Genomic DNA, 24,996 nt, shown 5'->3' with positions numbered 1-24,996 from the left:
GCTGTCCTCACCCTGCCCAGCACAACAGGGGCACTGCTCGTCACCCCAGCCCATCCAACACCCCACTGTGGGACCTCTCTTATCACAGATGAACGGCTGCAGCTGGCAGCTCCACATCCCTGTCCTACACAGGAGGAATCTTTGTGAAATACCACTAGGTGACAACAGATCTTCTAAAAGAAGTTTCTAATAATACATTTCTATTTCTGGAATGAATGTCCTAAATGCTAGCCTTTAAACAGACGCTTCAAATTAACATGCAAATTTATTTTTCTTATCTCCTTAGAAATGACTATGATACAAATCAATTGCCTGTATAAATTTAGAAATCCTCTTTTGGTTTCTTTTCATTTTAATTTTTTTTTAGTATTATTCCACAAACTACTAAAAATAGCATGGATTCTGCTGGGAAATACAGCCTGAACTAACAGTTACTGAAACAACAAAGTGCTTTTGTACACTTTTGGGCTGCATAAAATGAACAAAACAACAGTATAGCCAAACTCTAAAGTCTGTTTTATGAAAGTTCTTCCAACAGTGGAAATAGCAACCTTGGCCACAGCATCACACAACCCACCAGTGTGAAGGAGGCTGAACCAACAGCTAAACCAGAGGTCTCGCAAAGCTCTGTGAAAGGGAAAATCCCTCTATTCTAACATGGAAATATTTGAGGCCATTCCTTAAATCCTGTGTGACAGCCAAAGAAACCCAAACAAGTCCTACCGTCGTTCCTGAGGATGAGCGGGGTGGGAGGGCCCAGGACCCGGCTGTTGGTCACCGTGTTGGTCACCACACACGTGTAGTTGCCCACGTCCGAAGCTTCCACCTTTGCGATGTATAGATTCCCCGTCTCCTGCGAGACGAAGCGGCGGTTGTCCTGGTGCACAAACGATGGGTACTCATTGAAGATCCAGGCGTAGGTGAGCTCTGGAAACATAGGGACCATCAGTGCTGGTGACAACAAACCCTTGGCTGAAGAGGGGCTCCAGTCCAAACCTCAACTAGAGCCCCGAAAATGATTTGCACCTTGCTCCCCTCAGTTAGGGAACACAGATACATCACAGCCCATGAAATGACCAAATAGCAAACATTTTGCAAGTTCTCATCATTTATGGCCAGAAATTTCCCAGTGTGACACCTGAAACACTTCTTCTACGAGGAAAGGTTGAGGGAACTGGGACTGTTTAGCTTGGAGAAGAAAAGGTTCTGGAGAGACCTTACTGTGGCCTTCCAGTACTTGAAGGGAGTGTATCCACAAGGGTGGATAGTGATAAGACAAGGGGGAATGGTTTTAAACAAAGACAGGGGAGGTTTAGGTTGGATATTAGGAGGAAGTTTTTCACTCAGAGGGTGGTGAGGCACTGGAACAGGTTGCCCAAGGAGGCTGTGGATGCTCCATCCCTGCAGGCATTCAAGGCCAGGCTGGATGTGGCTCTGGGCAGCCTGGGCTGCTGGTTGGTGACCTGCACACAGCAGGGGTTGGAACTGGATGAGCACTGTGGGCCTTTGCAACCCAGGCCACTCTATGACTCTATGACACTTCTGAGACTGCATGTACACCTCAGTTCTCTTGAAGCGTTCTTTAGAGTTCTTCCAATCAAGAGTACAATGTATTTTATAGCAATTCCACTTCTGTCACGAGCATTTCAGCCTTCCTGTCTTGTGCCTTTTTTTTCTTCATTTTGCTTTTTTTTTTTTTTCTTTTTTTTTCATTTGAAGAGAGTCTGGAGGAGGATCTGCCAAGCTGTGATATCATACTCTATACATTTCATTCATCTGGAATTCCAGAATCAGCAAAAAATTCCAAACACCACATTAAGCAGCTGTAATCTTCTACGTGTCTAATTAGAAAACACTGCATTTTGTAAGGCATCCTTAGAAGTTATTTGGCCATAAGAACTAACAGAGAGACACGCTGCAAGTGGTTCCAGTTTATAAGTGAGGTTAATGCAATATAACCCTATTATATTTGCCTAAGACTAATATGCAAACCCACTAGAAATGCTTGAAGAACTCAAGCGAGTGCAAGATTGTTGTAGTTTTCTAAGGCAACAGTAATTACACTAAAAAGCACAGTCTTAGTTTAATACTCTAATGAGTCATAACTGTAATTGACCTCCACTACCATTAGGTATTTTGGAAAATATATTCTGCCCTCACGTTCCACTGTTTACACACACAGGGGGTTGAATGCAGTTTGTGGGCCTTTATTTATTTATTTTTAACAACAGGATTACAAAGTGCCTACTTAGACCTTTAGGAAGTTATGATAATTATGTTTATGTGGGAATATCTAATCATCATATTTACACATGTGCATCTAATTGTAAGTAACGTCATGCTGATGCCAAGAGGATACTCAGAACAAACAAGGTAGCACTTCTCAGTTAGCTTATTATTTTCTGCAGGTAGTTCATTAACTTTTTTTCTTTTTCTTTTTTTTAATTTACTTTTGGTGAAGAATTATCTTGTTAGCTCAGAAGCATCCAGTAATGGCAAATAAACACCCCTGCTGTGGAGCACACAGAGGCATTTAAAGTTGAACAAACCTCCACATCACAGGTATCCGCTAAAGCCCCCCAAACTTTGTAACTTTGTTGACTGACAAATGGTGAATCAATCACATGTTCTTCATAAAAACACAAGAACTGGGAGGGCTTTCCTGAATCAGAAATCCCTGTCCTACCCTGCCCTTCCTCAGAATGTTGCATGCTCCCATCACAGACAACCCAGAAGCACCAAGGTTTTCGGCTCCTGTTTTTCCAGTGGAAGTTGGTTTTGCTTTAATTGCTTAGAACCCACTAATTTCCAATTTAAATATTTTTATTACTAGCCTATATCCACGTGCTTCTGGGCTAAAGACCCCTTTAGCTAAAGTAGTTCTTGTCTCTTTGTTGATGAGAGCAATGAAGAACCCATCTGCTTTCATTCTCGAGACAGTCATTCCATTCTGCAGTCATTCTGTAGTAGCTTTTCCTAGGCTCTGTTCTAGAATCGTAGAACCACCAATGCTCCAAAATACCTCTACAGTCATGCAGTCCAACCATCCACCTACCACCAGTATTTCCCCACTAAACCACATCCCTCAGTACCACATTTAATGCTTCTTGAACACCTCCAGGCACTGCGACTCCATCACCCCCTGGGCAGCCCATTCCAGCACCGCTCTTTTGGAGAAGAAACTTCTCATAATATCCAACCTGAACTTCCCCTGGCACATCTTGAGGCCATTCCCTCTAGTCTTATCGTTAGTCGCATGGGAGAACAGGCTGCCCTCCACCTCACCAGAGGTTAGACTCAAGACTGCAGTTAACTGTAGTTAAAACTCAAGGTCTTAGTTATGAGTCTTGAGTCTATGTGCCATCTGAGAAACTTGAGAGGCTGGAAACCCTGGTAGGGAAGACACAGGAGAGAAGAAAGCAGATGTGAAGTTGTGCAGGAGTAAGAAGGTCAGAGCACCACAATGGAAATGAACATGGATTCTTCCAACAACCAAAGGCACTAAAGGGGACCTATTTCTATAGAGTGTGAACCCTCAAAACCTCTCCAAAAGGCGTCTTCAGGTAATATTGGTTTCGCTACATAAAACTAAGGAACTCCAAATCCAAATGCTGGACATAATAAAGATCTGATGTCACAACTCTTCCTTCCTTTCATTAAAATAAACCACTGCACAAAGATGCAACCGCCTGGATTACTCAGCCTTACATCCTTGGAGCAGTCCATTATTGCTACAGGATAGCTAGAACAACTGGATAATTGTCTTGCTAAAATAACATGGGACTGATGGAGTATAAAGCACAGGAGACAAGGCAGACTGGAGTCTCTGTAAGTGCATTTGCTTGTGTGGCAACATGTAAATAAATACTGTATCAAACTCACTTTGATTTCCTTAGAGATCCTAGTGCAATATTTATGGCTTTTCAAACTTGACGGATTTCTTTTGATAAGGTTTCAGATACTAATTGCTCTGGAAGTGATAGACAGTTCACATCCCATAGGCAATTTGTAAGATCTGTGTAAACAGACACTTAAAATACAGCCTGAGATAGCTCCTGGTGGCTGTGGGTGATGGAAACGTTTACCAAGTTACAGACAAGCACAAAGAACAGATGGCAACAAGCAATTCATGGTTCTAATTACACATTATACTCTATATACGCTATATATTTCAGGAACTTATTACAAACTTCTGCTTTTAAATTTGAAGACTGTTCCATTAGTAGGCCCAGGGAGTGGTGGGGTCACCATCCATGGAGGTGCTCAAGAAACGTTCAGATGTTGTACTAAGGGACGTGGTCTAGTGGGGAAACACTGGCTGTAAAAAGGCCTCTGTAGCTATTGTGGGAAAAGCTATTAGAACATTAAAATTAGGGTTACCATAAAGCTGAATGGGAGAATGAAATTTTGAAATTAATATTTGGGGGGAAAAAAAAGGAATAATTTATCACTTTTAATAAGAACAGTGTGGTACAATACACTATTAGTTTTTATAGGCTTTACTGAAACTTACAGAAATTAATCCTGTCATTAACAGCTCCTGTAATTTATATATTATCACCTACTATGTCACTCTCAAGTCAGACAGGTGGGAACTATTATTCAATGTAAAACAAAAGCTCAGCAGCAATTCCTGTAAAGCGTAAAAATTATGCTTTGTTCCACACTGCAAGAAACAGATGTGAAATTAAGAAAATGAAGAATCCCTTCCCTCCATAACAGTCCCAAGCAACCTGAGATATAACAGTAGCAATACAGCATATTAGTGCATCATTTTGTGATATTTCAAAATGAAAGGTGAGGATCATCCTGCTGTGCTATCCTTAAGGACAACTGAGCTTCAGGTGTGGTGAACACACTCTGAGTAAGGTTTGCACTCTTCTTGGTGTCGCCCCATAAGCCGAGCATGGCAGTTAACCATATGGGATCTGTGCTCTGGGGTTGTGCTCTGCGCAGGGCTGGAGTGGGAACTGCATCTACTGATAGTGACAGCATATAAACCTCATAACAGAATGGTTTTTGGAGGATAATTCACAGCTTTTCTTCTGCTTTTAGTCCAATTGCTTCCATTTCTTGGTGTTTAAATTTCTGTCAAGTGGTACTAACAGACTGTTTTGATAGTGACAGTAAATTTAGGCGATGATGAGGTGCAACTGATCACCTAACAAGTGTCCTGTGAATTCATCTGGTGTTCTCACCTTACTAAATTTTGCTGACTGCTTGTAGGGGACATCCTTAACTTCAAACGTCCCTGGGATTTGATTGCTTAATCAAACTCCTTAGCCCCCTGAATAACACAACGAGCTGAGCAGGAGGCTTAATGCACTACAGCTATTTGCAGGAGCATGCAGTGCGAAAGAGAAGACAAAGGACTGTCAGGGAAAGATGAACTCCTGGCATTACTTACCACACACTTGGCCCTACCCAACCCCCAGTGCTCCTTCCCACCCATACCTGTTTGTCAGTGTCACACCTGGAGTTTTTGACAGTTTTTCTCCTGCGTGGTTTTATTATAATAGTAGAGTTGCATGACTTATGCACTGTACACATTTCTTTTGTGATCCTATAGCCCGTTTCACATTGCCCTGCCAGCACTTTGGATCAATTTTTTTTTTTATCTTCTCTTCTTAAATAATTGCAGCATAATTTAAAGGAATCAACCTGGGTGCAAACACTACTCGACAGCTCTCCCCTCAGCTCCGTGCTCCGGGGCAGCCAGGTAGCAGCACTGCTTCTGGGCCACAACTGCACATTGTAATAAAAGGAGTCATTAATAATGGACAAGATTAATCTAAAGGTAATAAGATATTTTTGGCTAAACAGTCATCTGTACTAAAACTGACAATGCTGCTACTCAAAAGTCAATCATTGGCAAACAAAGATATGCACTATCCTTGCAGACAGGAAAATAAACCTTTAATACGAGTGAATCAATGTCCAGAATTTAGCTTAGAGAAGTACAAAAGCACCACTGGTCAATTAGGGCCAATGATGATAAGGTCTCTGACAAAGAAAGCAGAATTATCTGCCTTGGAGTATTTACCCACATCGTTTAAGGAACAGCTACAACGTTATTGAGACCCATCCTCGTTCCCAGCAGCTTTATAGAAAGTAAAAAGCTTTCATGAAGCACATTAAGAAGCATCTGAAGGAGAAGCAGGAGGATGCTTTGCTATTTAGAGGTTTTACCTGAAACTTAGTTATAAGCAGCTACAGGAAAGGACACTGCCATACAACAGCACGCTCCTGGAAACCAATCAGACACAAATCCAGAAACAGTCAGATCCACGAGGATGTAAAGCAGTAAGGTAAGGGGGTTAATGAGATGGGAACTGGTACGAAGACATGAAACCAAAGAAAGTGATAGGCAGACTGAAGGGTCATCTCTCCATCCTGAGGTACGATAAATCACAACTACAGCATCTCTGTGGTTTTTCAAAGCTTCTCTTAAAACCCTTTAACACTGATGCTGCAACTTCCCCACAAGGTCTAGCAGGGCATAATGCACCAGAGCGAATGGGGTGATGCTGCAGGTTGCACTGCTGTCATCTCCACACCAAGCAAGCAGTCCCTCTCCACTTTGAGGCAGTAACTCCTGCAAACGTAACTGTACCCCTGTGTGTTTTGGCACTGGTTTATGGTAGCAGGAAAGCTGGATATACTGTACACACTCACGCATGGAAATGCATGCAATTTCCAATGCCCATTATCAGAATTTGCCATCCTCTCAGTCACAAACAATGCAAATACACAAATTGATGTCACTCACACTAATGAATCAGAAGCACAAATGAGGAAACTGCACCAACTGGCCAAGCTTTGTGGCAGACAGCCATCTGCAACGTGGTCAGGGCTGTGCTTGCTTCCTGGCCCCGTGACTCCATGCCCGCCCAACACATGGAGCTCCAGGTGAAAGTAATAAAAAAAGGTGAGAGGTCCTCATTACCTGAAGCCCAATCAATAATCACCTGCATCTGCTGCATCTCCATTTGTCAGTATCTAAAATAGTTAAATATTTGATGGCTGCACATAATTGACCTGGCTTATCTCTCGTTAACAGCCTCCAGCCCCAGTCGATGGCTGCTACACCGCCTGCGTGGCACTGTAAACATTAATGAGTACTGCACCATGCCTTTTGGGACTGTGACAAATTTCTAACCTGAAATTCCCCCAGGGAGAGAAATCAGCAGCAGCCTTTATCTACGACTGAGTGGAAAATGTTGCTGAGGGTCTCATTCTACTGTATATACCACAGCTAAATAAACAAACCTATTTCAAAAAGGCCTGATGGCCAGCAGACACCATCCCACACCTACAGCAATCTGGCATAAAAGGTGACAGGTTTTGTCTTGACAAACCTGATAAACTGTCATTCAGGAATGCACAGCTTAGTCTGGTCTTGCCAGAACGAAAGAAACCCCAAAACAAACTCAGACTGCAATTGTCCCAAGAGTTATTCTATTTTTGGGGAACCTTGCTGTGCATTTAACAACAACCAGAGAACCCTGCCCAAGTTTCACACCTACAAGTTGCATGCTTGGTCTCATTTAACTCCAGATGTTTTGACGTTTCTTCTACCAGGCTTTATGATGCTCACTGCTTTTAAGCTGATCTCAATGAGGAAGTGCAGGTTAAAAGAAACCCACAATAATAATAGCTCGATGTGTTCCACAGAGTGGCATCAGCATCCCCACGAAGGAACACAAAGGAACCAACAAAGCACCTCTGTGATAGACACAGTCAGCAGCAAAGGGAAAGGAGGAAGAGCCAAAAATCAAAATAAAAGACACGGGGGGCCCAACTGAAGCTATTAGTTACCTATGGGCAAACATCAAATGAGAATAAGTATGCTGTAAGCTGAGCATGTACATATATGACACACTGCATGTTAATTCTGCTCTACATTTCTGAGCTGCAAGATTCAATCATTGCTTGTATTTCCCCAGCTTGTTCTACACAGAGTGCTGCAGATATCACCTTAAGGAATGACTGCAGATTTAATCCATCAGTTTGTTTTCTGTTTAAAGCCAGGGAGAGTTAGCCTAAAAATCTTCCTTTTTTTGTGCACTTGCTTCAGTAAAGCTAAAGGTCCCTGGGCTTATTTTAAAACATATTTCAATGTGACCTAGTTAATCCTTTAATACCAGCCTTCAGTACCTTTGATCAGCCTCTTACTGTAGCTACGAGAGATTAGATCAAACCTTTCAAAAAACAAAGTTGGATGTGGAGCATTTGGTAACTGCAGTGAATTAATATTACAGTCAGCTCCAAGTCTGAAATATTTGGCCAAGCAATGAGGGTGGGCAGCGTGTCCTTTAGGGGAGATCACTGCACAGGTATCTCCATACATAATGCCACACCACTCCTCCACACGACATGGGGAAAAATAAGCTACACATTTGATAGACAGTGTTTTGACATACACTAGTTTAAAGCAACATCATGGTTGCACATTGAGACGTATGCATCAGACAACAGAAACTGCTCAAACCAATAACCTGATCTATTTTTTTAGCTACAAAACAACACCTCAGCAGGAAGGAGTGCAGGATTTTTGCGCGGAGCAATAGTTGCACTCAGAGATCTGGAAACTCAAATCTGACTGCGGAATTAGAGATGCAGTGCTGATGTTATGAGCATCCCAAGGGAGCTGAGAGCAGATCAGACCCTGGCTGACCCTATGAGTGTGGTGCCAGTGGCCATTTACAGTGGGGTGAGGGTGGGTAAGGGTTGTGGCAAAATGGTTAGAAGAGCCTGGGAGCTGTCCTCACATCCCTAATTTATTTTGCATGGAGATCACAAGACGTTAGGGCTTTGGATAAATGCCTATTGACTGAACTCTGTCAGATGACAGATTTCAGTCTTTAGGCAGCCTCTGTCCATGCTACCTTTTCCAATACCACTTCAATCTTCATTTAGAAGCAAAAGCAATATAACAGAGGAATGCACCACGTGACTAGCTTGCAGATTACCTCTTTTTAAACATGTCATGAGCTGCCACTGATAAATAAAAAATCCATTAATGTCACGATCCTTATTATTTCCAAGGTCCGTGCTGGAAAGATGAGCCTCCTCTTTACAGGAGTTACAAGCACCGGCCATCCCACCTCACTGCCCACCCTGGGACAGTCCAGCTGGGACACAAACACACAGCACACCACAAGTGGGCAAAAACATAAGGAAATCTGCCGTCTCACTTAAAACTGCACCACAAAGTTACAGAATCAGAACCTTCCCAGACAGGAAATGAAGCAGCTCTGCTGACGCCGAAGATGAATAAATGATGTATAGCAGATGAAAATTGGGGTCTGCATGCTTGTGTGAAATTCTGTCCTCAACTGCGACCTATTTTGCAATTCCTGCTCACAAAACCCAGTTCTGCTGAAGCAGGGCAGATCGCAGGCCAGGCACAGGCACCGGTCACACAGCCAGGGTCCTAGAGAAGCACAAATCCAAAACGTGCTTGGCATTTGTTACTGGAAATACTTCTGATTTCATAAATTACTGAATTAAAACAACACCTGTATGTTCACTGTGCCATCAGAAATATCAGTCCTTTATGTAGGCAGAAAATAAGAATAGTGAGTGAGTTACAAAAGCACATTTCCCTCGTCCAAATTTAGGAATAATTTATCTTGCTCTCTACCACTACATATGTTGATAAACCTATACACATGCTGAATCAGCAGTTTTAGAGAAAGGATCATGTCAGATTAATTTTAATGTCATCCATTTCTATCCCCTGAGAAGCTTTTCTTGCTCTTAATAATTTAAACGCTGACCGTGGTGTAATGTAAAAAATAAATGATGGGAGATGCACTCTGAATGGAAGCTACAACTCTCAATCACTTCTTATTTAAATGAGTTTCATATGCCTGGATCTAAGTTTAATGAAACTTCTTTTCCTGAACTGCAATAACCTTCAGCACATGGAGCCCTGCACAAAGCACGTTGCTCTCCTGCAGCTCCACACTCACTGCCATGTTGCTGCAGAGAGGAGAGCATCAGATAATGCTGCACTGTTCAGAAGTGCTGCCAGGCTGCTGAGAACCAGCATAGCTTACAGCAGGGTTACTCCTCTTCAGTGGCTGGGGGATCCTGCCTCTGAGGTGCACATTGATGCTGCTCACAACAGGTAGCTGTGGGGACATCATTTTCTGGTCACTTGGAGGTTTAGAGCACAACAGCATACTTGCTTTTAAATGCTGGCACTTATTTGTACATACAAATCTAACTGCTGCGTGGGGATGTGTGGCTGGTGGTCACTATTAATCAATTTCTCCTCTTAGGAGAGTCGGGTATTTTTAGTGCTGCACTGTTTCCCTCAAAGCCTATTTGATGCTACCTTACATATATGAAACAACATGGACCAGGTGTCACTTTAAGGTCCAAGATATGCACCAGTTAAGCCAAACAACCTTGGAAAAGCTTGAAAAGGTTTTTTTTTTTTGTGATTTGTGATTGCCTGGCACTGTTTTCCACTGCCAGCATATCTGCAATACTCACTCTGCAACACTTAGATCTTGCCTCAATTTAGTTTTATTTTTTATTCCTGTTCCAAGAAAGACACTTCTGGGCTGAGCCTCAGCCTGTGGAGAACACAATTCTACTTCAGCATTGCTCCACCACCACTGCTGGGTGGTTTCAAACAAGCCAGGACCTCCACTGCTCTGTACTAATGCAAAATACTTCCATCTTTTCTTCTGCAGCCTGCTTTATCTGCACCTGCTTTGGCTTCAGCCTTTGTAGCAACCCACGAAGACTGCTCAATGACCTGGTAGCATTTTGAGAAAGAGTTAAAGCAGTGAATCAACACTTGCCACCAGCTTTGCAGAGTTTTTGCTTGGTTTCCTGGAGAAATGGTACTTTTATAACCATGTTGCCTGTGAGATGCTCCTCTCTAAATTAACTTCTCGCTAATCGGAACAAATTCAACCAAGCAGCAAAGGTTTATAAAGACACTAAGATAGGAATGAAAGAAGAGAAACTATTAATGCCTCAAGAAGGAAGATGTGGGGTAGTATAGCAGTATCCTTGGCAAAAGGCAAGAGAACAGCTCTGGGCTTTTGGAAGAAGTACAAGAAGTGCAAGAAGTACATCTTTACAAACCTCTGAGCACACTGCACTGGAAGGAACTGCAGGGAAGCAAAGGTTGAATATTTAGGTTAGTGTGGTGAAGTGGGATGGGGACATAAAACAGCCCAGATCACCTGGCATGCAAGACACAGGGCAGATAAGCACTGTCATTCCAACAAATACAGAAAAGCAATGGTACTTGTCCGATTCAAATTTTTCATTCCTCTAAGGATATCACCTTAATGGGAATGTGTCATAAGAGAAGGATCCAGCACTGAGAAGCTGATTTAACACTTCCAGGAACGCATGCTTAGACCCACAGCATCCAGCAGTTCTCACTGGCATCGATGCTGCACAGCAGGCAGAGCAGGCCAGCACAGCTTGGACGGAACGAAATCATCAGCTGCAGTCAGGCAGACATGAGATGGAAACATCCTTGGCCTCTCTGGCTGTCAGTGATTTAAAGATACCTTTTTTTCCCCATTCCGTTGTTTTTCAAGGCTGACTGTTTAAATACTTGTCAGAGTTTTAACGTCAGCTTTGCTTAATGTTGACTCTAAGGGCAGCAATGGAGAATACGACCAACAACTCTAACCTGCTCGAGGGGAAGGCTCCCATACATTGCTCTAGTGATGGCATGGAAATGGCTGAAAATCCTATCAGCCATACTTACAGCCCAAACATTTCCACTGTTTCCAGCCATCGAAGTGCCCATCATTAGAAAACTTAAAAAAAAAAAAAGAATAAAAGGAGAGAAAATGTGACCAGAGGAGAAGCCAGGCACTAATCATTTTTTCTGCAGAGCACAGAAGTGGTCTTAGCACCAGTGTAATCAGTAAAGTGCTTTCTGAAAACATGCCTGGTGTCTACACTTCACTACCTACCATACAGCATGAAAGGCTGAGATTGAGATGAAATCAGAATTGCCATCTCTTCTGTCAAATGCTAAAATTTCGTTAGTTCTACTCGATTAAGCTGTGCAACAGAACTAAAAGTTCTCTCAGCTATCAGGGGAAGAAAGGCAGGAGAGAGCAGGAAAAACCTGAACACATCCATTACATGAAAAGATGTGAAAATAACTCTCTGTCAACATTTCGGCTCACAGACAGAGACTACACGGGTGTATTTCCAACAGCAGTAATGGCATTTGAACAAGTGAACCTTAATAAATCCCCTCCTCTTTGGGGAGATGGACATCCAGAAGCACATCTAGAAAACGGGTGCTGCAAAGAGATGGACAACTTTTTCTCTGGCTTTTGTTTTTGTGTAATAATAAGGACAAATACCTTCAAAACTAAGCAGTTCTGTCTAGGGCTTTTCTACAGAAACAAATGATGGCACAGAAGGACCTGGGGCACCATCTTCAGTGGCCGTAGGCACGTGGGCAGGGGGACAGGATATCCTATTGAAATGTCAGCAAGTTTACAGTGCACATTCAAGCACTTTAAGCATATCTAAGCCACCCAAAGAAGCTATCAGACAGTTTATTTCTTTCCATAGATTACCGAGATAAACTGAGTGAGGAAAAAAGCAATAGGTGTGGTGGTACAGGCTATGAAAAAGCAGACCTCAGAATGCACCATGCCTCTGGAGAATGCAAAGAACACGTTTAAATAGCTGAGTAATCCAGAGACACTTTTCCACATACAGTCATCACTTCCCACCGCGCTTGGAAATTGAAAATCCTTTATTCTATGGGATTTTCTCACAAAGGCAGGAAGGCAGATGTCATGAGAGCGTTGTGTATACAGATCTTCCATAAAGATAAGAAAATCTAGGGAAGCAGAAAAAAAAAAAGTGAAGAAATAAATGTCCCAAAGCCAAATTCATTTATCTCCCCCCAGACAGGGACAGGACGGGTTTTAAGGCTGAGTTTACAAGCTTGGTCTTCTACATGTTTATGGATGTGCTACCAATGGCCATGTGAAACTTGCACACCTTCCTATGACTTTTGCTTTAGTATCCAGGCTCACAATGAAACACCAAGGATGACAGTAGTAGTAAAACATTAATGAATCCTGCCCTGAGCACCAAATGAATCCGACTAAAGTCGCAGCTCAATAACTCAGTTCCCACACACTTTAAGAAAAACAGCTATTTGGCATTAAAAATGTTCTGATCGTTCATATTTTGGAGATCAAGTCAACAGCACAGTGACCTCCAGATAATCCCTGGGCTCATTCCCTACAGACTTGTGTTCAGAGCCCTGAGAAACACAAGAGAGGACTTGCTTTATTTTGTGCTATATGGATTTTTTTTTGGCTGGAAAGGGGTGAGGGTGCTCTTATTTTTCTTCTCTTATCTTCCCAATAAACGTATCTTGCCAAGCTTGATTAACAGTGTCATAAAAAACCCAAACCAAAATCCAAACAAAGTAAAAATGTTTTCACTAACAGCTTTAAAAGTAAACAGTCCATCTGACATTTCAAAATGCTTCACTGTTTCTAAATATACCTAAATGTAATAAAAAGGCTTAATATGGAATGAAACGCTCTGGACAAACCCAACTTATTTTCTGTATATTTGTTTTCGTTTTAGCTAGCAAGGCCCCCAGATCAATTATTCATGCAGCTCTTGGGAAGAAAGGCAGCAGGGAGTATTGATCTAGAAGAGCTTTGAGAACATATAGCAACACAGCATTGTTTTTATGGCACCCAAATCACACTGCTCATCCTGAGGAGTGCTGAGATACCATACCCAGGGCTCACTGAAACAGTCATGAGAACTTTCTGATGTTCCTTACGTTTCCAAAACTGTTACTGCATGTGGTTTAAGCACTTAATAAGCTCTGTCAGGTAGAAGTGCCTAACGAACGCTGCCGTACTGTGCAGCAGCTGCCATTGGGATCCCGGTGTGGCTGTAAGCCCATAAGGGCTGGGAAGGTTTTATGATGTTTCAGGGGATCATCCTAAGTCATCCTCAGTTGTAACAGAGCTCATCTCCAGAAGAAACCATGCAGGTGAGAGTATTCCTGCAGCCCTTCCACAAATATCTATACTCTTATTCAAACCCTGGGTTAAATCCTGTGCTTCATCACGTATAATCTCTGGATCACATACACAATGAACGCTCACTGAAGCCAAATTGGAATTACACAAATACATTTAGGACTTTCAATCATCTTTTCTTGTCTACAGCTTGACTGCTTACACTTCTCCTGTTGCTCATCGTGCTATTATATGTGCACCTCATGCCACGTTCCCACACCAATATTTACTCTTACATTACGTTTCCATAGAGGTTCACAGACTGGCTGACACACGACCATCATTAAGTTTTGATTAAAAAAGCAGTGGAAAGAACGAGGGAGAATCCTACATGCTCCAGATAATTATTTCAGACAAATGCTAACAACACAGGCAGGCATTTTCCTACTATTTCTTACACTTTAGTGCAAGAGAACAAGTAGAGAAGGGGAGAAAAGTAATTAAAAACTTAAAGCAGACAAGATGCCATCAATACAGCAGGATGGGCTTTAGGGGCTCAGGCTCCAAAAGGAGAAATTACAACCGAAGCAAATGTTTGATTTGCATTTGTTCTTTTTCAGCTCAGCAACTTCCTGAGCTGCAGATAAACATTTATTTTCCCAATTTCCAGCACTCAGCAAGCACTTCATCATAGGAGGCTCTTACATCACGATGCTGCTTAACACAGTGGAACACCAGGATGCACCGGCCTGACAAAACAGCGGCTCCCTGCTGGAAATGTACTGCAATGCACAGCTCATTTCGTCTTAACGGAGTGAGGAGGAAAGCAGCCTGGATTCATATGTTGAACCTCCAAGCTGCATTACAATAAAAACTGGGGCAATTCATGGAGATGCCCATGCTACCCTCACAAGCCCTACGTGGTCCACTTTATGATGGTGGAAATATCTGTTAACTATCTGGACTTGCTTTCAAGATGAATTCCTAGTAACACCTGAGTAATAAGAAGCTTTGTATTTGGCAGCATTATGAAGAAAAAACCTCTCAACAACTAACGTATGTAGGCTGACATAACTCCACTTTCAAACGCCAGCTCTTTAAAAATGCGTATTTCCAAGCAGTGAATTACAGCCCAAAGGATGAAGGTCTAGAAGCAGACAGATGTTTGAATTTTAGTACAACAACGCCAAGATGACCAATGACACAGCAGTGGACAATGAATGATTCCCTTCTAACAGATTTCTATTACTGAATTTGCACAGACGAGGGCAGCCCGGAGCACTGCCACCTGAGTCACCCCAAAACTGAGGGAAAACTGCAGCTGATCCCCCACACAACTGGGAGTTTCTCCTATCAGGAGGGAATTGTTGCGCCTGCACCTCCGGCACCCAGAGGAATAACCTACACCCAGTGCTTAACAACAGGCCAGGTCTTGGTTTCTCGTTCTTTTCAGGCTTCTTTCATTTTCCTGAATGCCCCCAATCAAAGCAACAGCTATCTTCCAGCTGAATTGTTCCGCCTGCTCTTTTATTTTTATTTTTTTATATGAAATTTTAAATGCAGAATAGAAGTTACAAGTAAAAAAAAAAAATTTAAAAAGCCATGATGTAGAATTCTTCCCCAGACAGTCCCTATGCTTCTGTGCTGGTCATGAATGTCTCCAGGCACTTTTGGAAGGATTGGTGAAGTTAGCTTTGCTGTCATAATCAAATTCCAAAATAAGTAATTGTGTTTCCTCCATCTTAATTGCCACTCACACTTTCAACTCGATGCATTACTCCTCACTTCTAACCTGATTGCTGCACCACAACGTCGAAGCATTGCAAAGTTACACTCGGAGGCAGCACGGGGAGGCACGGGCAGGAGCTGATCTCTGCAGCTTTGCTTTGCAAACGCTGCCTCAGAGCTCTGGGATGGGAGCTGCCAACGAAACGCTGCGATTTTCTGATACGCAGTTCATTCCCAGCGACATCTGATATTCTCTTATGAAGCTCCATCTGCCCAGAGCTGGAACAGGAGATAGCTGTGGTAATTGTGCAGTAACTGCTAGAGACCAAATAGTTTCTATTACGCTGGGAGACATATGGAGAGCAACGCACATGACTGAAAAGCATTAACGTTGCAGTTGTGACTTCTAAAACTCATCGTTATTTCTAACCTTGGGAGGAAGGAAAAGAAAATGAAATTATTTCCAGAGAGAAGATTAATTCCTGCAGAACAAGGGTCTCACTCTCAATTACATGGAACTATTTTGACTTTCCACAAAACACTTTCTATGCAAACCAGAAAACCACCACGGGTGTACAGCAGCCCAGCTTGGTTACAACGCTCCAATAGTAGCAATTTAGACTAATTGTGGATCTGGCTTGATACAATTAAGATAATTTACTAGGTGTAATAGAGCAGACGGTAGAATGTGGCCATGTAGGAAGACATCTCTCATCCAAACAACAGAAGGAAATAACTGCCCTTCAGTTTCCTGTCTTTCTGGGCACCAGAAACATGCTCACCTCCTGTCACCCTAAGATGCTGTTGGGCAACTCTCATCCAGTTGGCGAGCAAGCTTTCAAAGGACAGGCAGATGTCAAAGAATGATTGGAAATTCCTTTAAAAGGGATGGAGAAACATGAAATATGATGACTGAAAGATGACCAGATGCCAACGATGCACCAAAATCCCTCCCATCACAACAGCAGGCTGCAACGGCTGCTTGCTGAGCGCTGGTTGGTGGTCACAGGCCACAAATACCAGTGAGAAAATGCTGTCTTCCTTAGGGTCATAAGTGCAAAATCCTCATAAACCTTCTTGCTATGAACACTGATATTTGTGCTGTTGGCTCCCGGCAAAGAATGGCATCCGACAGACACCACGTGCTCTCTGAACACGTCATTTTAGGGTATGCACATGCAGCAGCTATTGCAGTCTCTTGGTGTTAACATTCAGAAGGTACACAAAGAACATAATACAGCCCTTGTGATATACTTAAAACCTTATGGCAACTCAGATTAAAAGGTTGCAAATATATAATTTGCTGTCATGGTATTTCCTCCTCTCCTATATACCACTCTGCTTTGCCTCTTTCTCCTATAAAAACAGTAGGAAGAGCATGTACTGTCTTTCCAGAAATAAATCATATGAGGCCTGGACGATTGCTAAGCATCCAGGAGAAAAAAACACAGGCCACAAGTGTCTTAGAAATGAAAATAATACTGAGAAGATCATGCACAGAAGTAGCTCTGTCAACAATCTCCAGCCTATTTTTCAGAAGATACACATAGGTCACATATTAAAAGGATCTGACAGTTCCACAAAGTCTCAGCCATGTGTTCTCCACATGCACATACTGCTCTGGTTTGCCTCGGCTTGTCTCCTATGCACATACCTGGATACGGTGCAGCTAAGATCTTTCTCTGCATTCATACCCAACTAGGGATCTCCCAGTTTCTTTGCTCAACACCACCACTTAGAACCAACCCTTCAGGCAGGCACCACCACAGAGCTGTTCTCTGAACCTTCTGAAGCGTATCCTGAGAATGAAAACCTTTCACATTGCCTCTGCATCCTCAAAGCAAGAGAAGCAGTTGCCTTACCTCCAGAGTGCGGTGGCGGTCCGCACAGCAGCACCATGCCCTGGCCCTGGCGGACGGACACTGTGCTTCTTACTCTGGTCTTGAAGTTCTCGAGATCTGCCAAGAGAAATAACTCAATTAAAGGAATTGTTTTTTTCTAACCGGAAGGACAGAAGGTTTATTAGGATTCTGCTGCATGACAAGGAAACAAAGCGAGCGTCAGCTTGCATGAGAGGTTTGTGGAACTGGGTGGGCTACAGAGCAGCAGCAGCCTGCTGCTGAAGTAGCAAAAGGATTATAAAATGTTCCCAAGGCCGTAAGATGGGAAGTGGACAGTGTCGATTTACTCAGGGCAAAAGAAATGCCTGGAGAAAACTCCAGCAACCCATAACGCTGCTAGAAAGTTCCTATACATTTAAGAAGAATTACTGCCTTAACCCAGTTCTCTTTCCCCTCAGGAAACTTGTTACTCATGCCCTTGCAACCCATGTGCAGAAACCCTTCCTTTCCCACAAGGAAGTCTCTCATTAATAACTATGTTAGCCACACAGTGCTTTAATTAAATTCCATTCCTCCTTCCACCTCTCTCCCTTTGCTCTCCTCCAGGGGCCACATGCTGCAGAAAAGCAGCTCCCTCTTGCTTTGCTCGCTGAATTCAAGAGACTTGCTATGAGGTGATGCTGCACGAGCTCAGCACCAGGCACTGAGCAGCACCGTGGGCTGCTGCGGGAGCACAACACACTGAGTCGCTTCAGCAGCCTTTTAACAGTCCCTTGCATTTCAATTTCCATTTCTTCAGCTCTCAGTATGGCTGAGCCATGGTTTGGAGATTGCAAACCTGTTGTCAGTGCAGTTGGGAACCAGAGGAAACATGGGCGATAAATATTTAACAGCAAGAATTAGCAGGAACATCATTCAAATGTTAAAAGGGCAAAAAATTAAGCCTTGATTTTTATCCCCTGTTGAAAATGGATTTTGGAAGCACTACTGTGCATACATAAGAAAAGAAATCGGGAGAAATCACTGCTTTATTTCAGACAGATGAGCGTGCAGGTCGTCACCTTGGAGCAGTCTGAGCTGGAGCTGAGGATGCCCCTGTGGTACCCACTGAAACCACAGCCTCTCCTGCCCCCCTGAGAGCAGATCTTCACTCTCACCATAGTAAATTAGTAGTGAAAAAAAATACAAATCAGACTTGTGAGAGCTGGGTAATCAGGCAGATCAGTGGTTCCTGTTATGCCGGGAGCCCTGCTCACGGACACATCCTGCTGAAGTCACATTAAGGACAACATACAGGCAAAAAGGGAAGGAACTGCATTGGAAACAACAAGCAGGAATTTTCTTAGTGCTAGCAGGCATCAGGAGATCTCCAGCACAGGTCTGGCATACGCTATGCTCTAAGTTCATTGTTTCACTCCAGCTTCATTCATCCACTCCAGCTTTAAGATTTGCAGTTCAGTTGATAAATATTGTGTGATTTTAAAAAGATGCTGCATGCATAAAAACTCAATTATTTGTGAAAACAGAGACAGTCTGAATTAAACAGTTACTGACCTGCCTGCCTCCCACTCCAATTCACAGACAGAACCAAACTAAGGTCATGCAGCCATTTGCATCAGCCAGCTCTGCTGGAAAATCTAACAACTTTATGGGCATGGTGGGATGGGTTGGTGGTTGGACTGGGAGATCTTAGAGGTCTTTTCCAACTGTAATGATTCTGTGATTCTAAGATTTTTTGAACTTGGGCAAAATGGGTGCACACAATTGGGCTTGAGTTCAAAACTGATCCAAATTTAATCTGGGTGCCAATTTAGCAGCAGGTTTGCATGTGTTTGCTCAAACTTTAAGTAGAGAGAGATGGACGCAGAGGTCCTCACAAAGACTCAAGGTCACATGTAGTAAGAATAAAGTCACTTCCGATGTAGTCCACAGATATGGAAGAAAACAGAAGAACAATTTCTAAGTCTTAAATAATATATAATACAAAAGATTATTTGTATGCAGTTTACTTATGTCTTATACACGTTAAATAGACCTTCCTTTGCCTTTGCACAATCCATTATGCCACATGCATACCCATCCACACATATATAAGCACACAGAACACTTCAGACCTTGCACTGAATTCTGTTTTCAGTTCTGAATTCTACAACAGCCAAACACAGGCCTGCTTTGGAAGGTAAGAAAGAGAAACTGCATCAGCTCTCAGCCTGCGTGGTTAAGCCCACTTGAACAGCGCTCCAGGGAATGCTTCAGTTAATCACCAGGGAGGGAATGGGAGAGACCTTTCATTACCAATCATAAGGAACAGCCACCTTGGTGATCCAGCAACTCCTGATTACAGCAGCGTGGAGAGCAAGTGCACAACTCAGTTGTTTAAATGCAGACTTTGTCCCCTAATTTTTTCTGCGGGGAGGAAATAACCCAATTTGTTGACAAAACAGCCATATATTTATGACAGGAAAAGGAAAGGATTGCTACCAAGAGCAATCTGCTTGGATGATCAACTAAGAAATGATGGAAGAATGGTCAAAATCAATGTGAGGCGGCAAACAAAGCAAAGCATTCATCATTACCAATCCCAGTGCAAACTATTGAGTTTTTTAAGTCAGTTGTCAATTCTGGAAAGCCTCATGCATGTGCTGAAAAACGGGCTCTGAAAGAAATAGCAAGATTAAGGTAATCATAAAAAAGCTAATGTCTCATCAAACTGATTGGGCTGATGATTCTGATCCCTTCACGCTTTAAATTTATTTGTGCAATACCTAAATAGTAACATGAATTAGCAATAATAATATCACTACGTCCTAAAGACATTATTAATAAGAAGTTTCATTTAAACACCATCTTGCTACACAACCTTTCCTGAGAATTTAGGAGCTGCTTCCATATTGCTGAACGGCTGCAAAGCGTACAAATTAGTGATGAGCTGATTCAAGAGGTTCTTCTGCTCTCCCATGCTGTGCCAAATGGGCAAAAATATTTTTTTACAAGCTTCTGCTCAAATGGGTGCAAAATATTACAGTGAAATTTGGCACAGCTGAATTCCCTGTGCAGTGAGGTCGAACTGCTTGGTTGACAAAAGTGAAACTCGCTTGCTGGGTACCACCCCATGGGAAGCTTTCAGGCTGGAGTAGCACTCTAACATTTATTTTCCTGTTTCTGTTGTTTTCCCGAGAAAACAGAGTTATCCAGTGCTCTGACTGGAGGGGAATGAGAAATTACCATCTGTACTTGTAACATTAAAAAATCAAAGGGATAAGAAAGCAGGAAAAAGAATAACTCTTGCAGCTGAAGGAGGACACTGAATTCACAGTGTGAACACTTCGGTTCTGTGTGTGACCCCAAGAAGCTTTATTCACTGCTACATTCTGCCCTGCCTTGCCTTGCCCCCAAAACCCAAGGAGCCTGACTAGGATTTTTGTTCTTATATATTATTAAAAATAAAACAAACCCCTAAACCAACCACACAAACACACCACAAAAGCCCAGAAGACTTACTGGGACAGCAAGCTCTCGGCACATTTTGGAGGACTATGACACTTCCACACTTCTCTCAACACCAGATCTTTCCATTGGAAAGTGCAGGTGAGCAGATGCCACCAACACACCTGGGCAGCCCACAGGTTTGCTCCTGGGAATTGGCAACACAGTGTGTAAGGACTCGGAAAATTTTAAGTATTTCGAGGTCCCCAGAGGGTGTTACAAACTCCGTATCAGAAATAAGAAACATGGTCATTGTAAAACAGTATGCTTGAATGCTAGATACAATGCACTGAGCATTAGTAAACAGAAGGGAGACGACGTGATGAAGCAAAACAATGCCTGGAAAAGATAAGTTGATTAAATTCTAGCACGCAGGCATCTCTGTAACTTAATTAAAATTTTTAGGGTGGGAATTGCTTCAATTACAATGATCTATCACAGCCTAGATCAAGAAAGAAAGGAGTCTTAATTTCAATAAAAAATATTTACACATGAAAACAAGCAAAACATGACCAGAATTGAGCGCTGCTAATATGGGTAGAAACTACATCTGGTCAGAGCCAGGATCCCTGCGTGTGCTTGGGTGAAAATCTGGTCATTCCACAACTCAGATGCTCACGGCACGAGGCAGCATATGACCACAAGAAACAGTCCTTCTGTTTGCATGATCGATGCGTATCAGACGTGGGCAGGATGTAAACCTACCCTAAGTGATCAATACAGCATGCAAACTCAGTACGTGTTTTCATTTAGTGAACTGCTTGGTGAGCCTTGGAATCAAAGTTTGTTCTTTTGAGAGAAAGTCTGTTCTATGAGAGCCGTGAGGTGCTGGAACAGCTGCCCAGAGAGGCTGTGGATGCCCCGACCATCCCTGGAGGTGTTCGAGGCCAGGTTGGATGGGGCCCTGGGCAGCTGGGCTGGTATTAAATGTGGAGGTTGGTGGCCCTGCCTGTGACAGGGCTTGGAGATTCATGATTCTTGAGGTCCTTCCAACCCAGGCCATTCTTTGATTCTATGATTCCATTAAAGAAGGATTTCAGAAGGTACATCAAAGCCCCAGCACGTCAGCAGGACCAGATTAGCTCACTGCTCTGCAGGTTCTTGGACTATGACTAGCAGGGAGAAGACCTGTGGTTTTAGTATTTACAAACAATCTCATTTATATCTCCACTGATTGTTCTATTTTTAAGCTATCTACCCAAGCAGAGTATTTAGAGCATTTGTACTCCAGGCCCATTTCACTCCCATTCTTGACTACAATGTGGAAATAATTCAGCTGCTGAACTCAGCACGCCCTGGGAACAAGAGTGAAACAATGAGGCTTCCCTTAGGAGGCTGTGAGTCTCAGGTCATTGGTGATCTGACAGAGAGATCCCTATTTTTTCTGAAAGCTAAGCTCTGTTTAGCCTTTCTTTGTTAGCCAGAGGAGTGTTTCCATGGTTTTTCCTTCTTCGGCTATTTATTTATTTATTTAATGTGTGGCATAACATTATTAGGATCCAAAATGCTTTCGTAATTATGCCAGCCTCAAAATTAAAGAGAGACCTCTCTCTGCAAGAGGGCTATTTTAAAACGACCATAGGAAAACAAAAATATTATGGAAAACTACATGAATAGTAAATGATTCAAATTGATTGTGACAGGTGTCTGCATGTCTTTTAGAAAGCCAATTTATGTGACTGTATCCTGTAGAAAGAAGCACTGCTGTACATCTCTTTGAATGGCATACTGTCAAAAACTCATACACCATTAGTGAACCCTTTGTCATTACATTTAAGATTTTTTCCTAATGATTAGAAAAACACTGTCAATGCTGTTTTTATCTATTACTCTTATTCTGGCTGAACTGGGATGAAAACTATTTCTGCTTTAAGTATTCTAGCCAAAACACACATATAACAATCACTTCTTTATACATCACTGAATTTTAATTTCCAAAAGAAAGAGTGACTAATATTCAGGCTTAGAGGAAAAAAAATTGTCTTTCTGATGCTATATTTTACTTAAAGTCTATCTCTAGAGATTTCTGTGAAGTAAATTTGATAACATATCAGTGATATTGCTGTAGTGAGTTGATGCTAATAGCAAGCACTTACCAAAACATAATACCTCTATCTCTATGCCTATCTATATCTTCTAATGTATTATTATTTCTGTACAGTGAGTTATTCAACCTTAACAGAGGATGTATAAGATTGATAGAAAAACAAAGGATTGTAGCACAGGATCCCAAACAAGATGATTGCAAAGGTTTTGATAGAAAAGACACAGGATGAAAACAGAGTTCTTGAAGCTATCAATACAAACCCATAGTCTCCAATAAAGGAAAGCTTTGGGACTGAGAAAAAAAGTGGGTTTGTGTATAACAAAAGAACAAGAACCTAACCAACATAAAACTTGTGTATTAAACCTTTAATAACAGAGAAAGGAACCAACGAAGCGAGAGCAAGCAATTCAGTAGTATTGGCTAGATTGTGTTAATGATTTCCCACACGAATCGGATGGGGGCTGGTGTTTGGTATTCCACACTTGGGTTTTGGCTATCATTTGTAGACAAGAAACTTACGTGGATCAAAAAGAATGTGATAAGTTAACAACAGGCACACCAGAAAACTGAAATAAATTTGTTCACTGTCAGTTTGGGGCCCTTCTTAGCAGACAAAACTCCACCCTTCTTATTCACATTAAATGGACTCCACAGAACCATGCACTGAGCTCCCCAACAATAGAAAGGATGGAAAATAGTGCAGTGATGCAGGTGAGGTGTAGTTACCTCTTCATCTACGTGAAACAAACACAAAAACCACTTATGTACACACATATACAGCCAAGACACTGGAAGTCAATTCTCAAGCATGACTTAAAAAGGTTTACGAAGCATAATGCAGTTTTCCTTCTCAGATCCCTTATATAATTCTAAGATGATTTCAGCAACCTAAAATTTAGAGTGATGTTTAAGGTCATATTCGCTCCTTGAATCAAAGTCAATGGGATTTTTTTTGATTAAAGGCCACATGGTGTGATGTCAAGGGGATTCAGAACAGGCTGCCAAAGACATCTTTGTTTAACGAAACAGCAACCAGAGGAATTAGCCAGATCTTCCTTGTTCCTACTGAATAAAGAACTTTCTACAGAGAGATAAGCTCGTATGTCCTCTTCCAAAGCGTTTTCACTAAATCTGAGTACCACCAATACGCACAGAGCACAGTTTGATATCCTGCGTAATATACACAACCAGATGGAAAAGAAGTCGTTTGCATCACTGTCCACGGAATAACATCACTTCAGTAGATGCAGACTATAAACTATGCTAATTTAGCCCATAATACAGTCTTGAAGATGGGATTCTAGTGCATCTCAATCAATTACAGATTTTAGAGGACATTGGTTTGAAGAAATCACAGCCTGTCTATAAGAAGGCAGGCTGAAAGCACTTTAACTGATGACTAGCACCCACAAAAGCATTAAAGCTTTTTGCTCTCGAAACACTTGACAAGATTTGCCTCTAGATATTTATGGCTCTAATATCTCTAAACACTGTCTCTATAAAACCTGTGCCTGACTTTTTAAAAGCAGGGTTTTATGTCACCCCTTTCAGAAACACACAAAGATTAAGTTCCTCTGCCCATGTCCTTGTCGTTGTGTCAAGACTACACAGCCGGCTCCGTGGTTCAAAATAAAAACCCCTTTGATACAGAGCTTAATAGAATTTTAGTTTAAGAGCTGGTGTTCAAATGAATAATTTTAGAGACACTGATTTGAGAAAAGGTTTACAAGTCTGAGGATGAAAGCTTTCTAATCTGACCTTTAGAACAGAAATTTCACTGGGATTTCTACTTCACTAGAAAAAAGTTTTAGATGTAAACATCTTACCATTCTCCCAGTCTGCCTCCCCTCTGGAAAGCAGCTTAGGTTGGGCTTTATGACTGCAGGCAACA

The 24,996-nt window shown here is 42.2% G+C and overlaps 1 protein-coding gene across 1 annotated transcript in view; it reads right to left on the bottom strand.

The window, feature by feature from the left end:
• Positions 1-24,996, bottom strand: part of CNTN4 (contactin 4) — a 222,956-nt gene that overhangs the window by 65,396 nt on the left and 132,564 nt on the right. Inside the window, exons 6-7 of the mRNA XM_010718751.3 lie at positions 17,594-17,689; positions 724-927 (exon numbers count right to left, since the gene is read on the bottom strand). Of these exons, the coding sequence (XP_010717053.1) occupies positions 724-927; positions 17,594-17,689 (300 nt within the window). The remainder of the gene's footprint in view (positions 1-723; positions 928-17,593; positions 17,690-24,996) is intronic.

The sequence above is a fragment of the Meleagris gallopavo genome, chromosome 14 (genome assembly GCF_000146605.3).
Source record: "Meleagris gallopavo isolate NT-WF06-2002-E0010 breed Aviagen turkey brand Nicholas breeding stock chromosome 14, Turkey_5.1, whole genome shotgun sequence".
Taxonomy (NCBI): Eukaryota; Metazoa; Chordata; class Aves; order Galliformes; family Phasianidae; genus Meleagris; species Meleagris gallopavo.
This window is presented reverse-complemented; position numbering and strand designations above follow the sequence as displayed.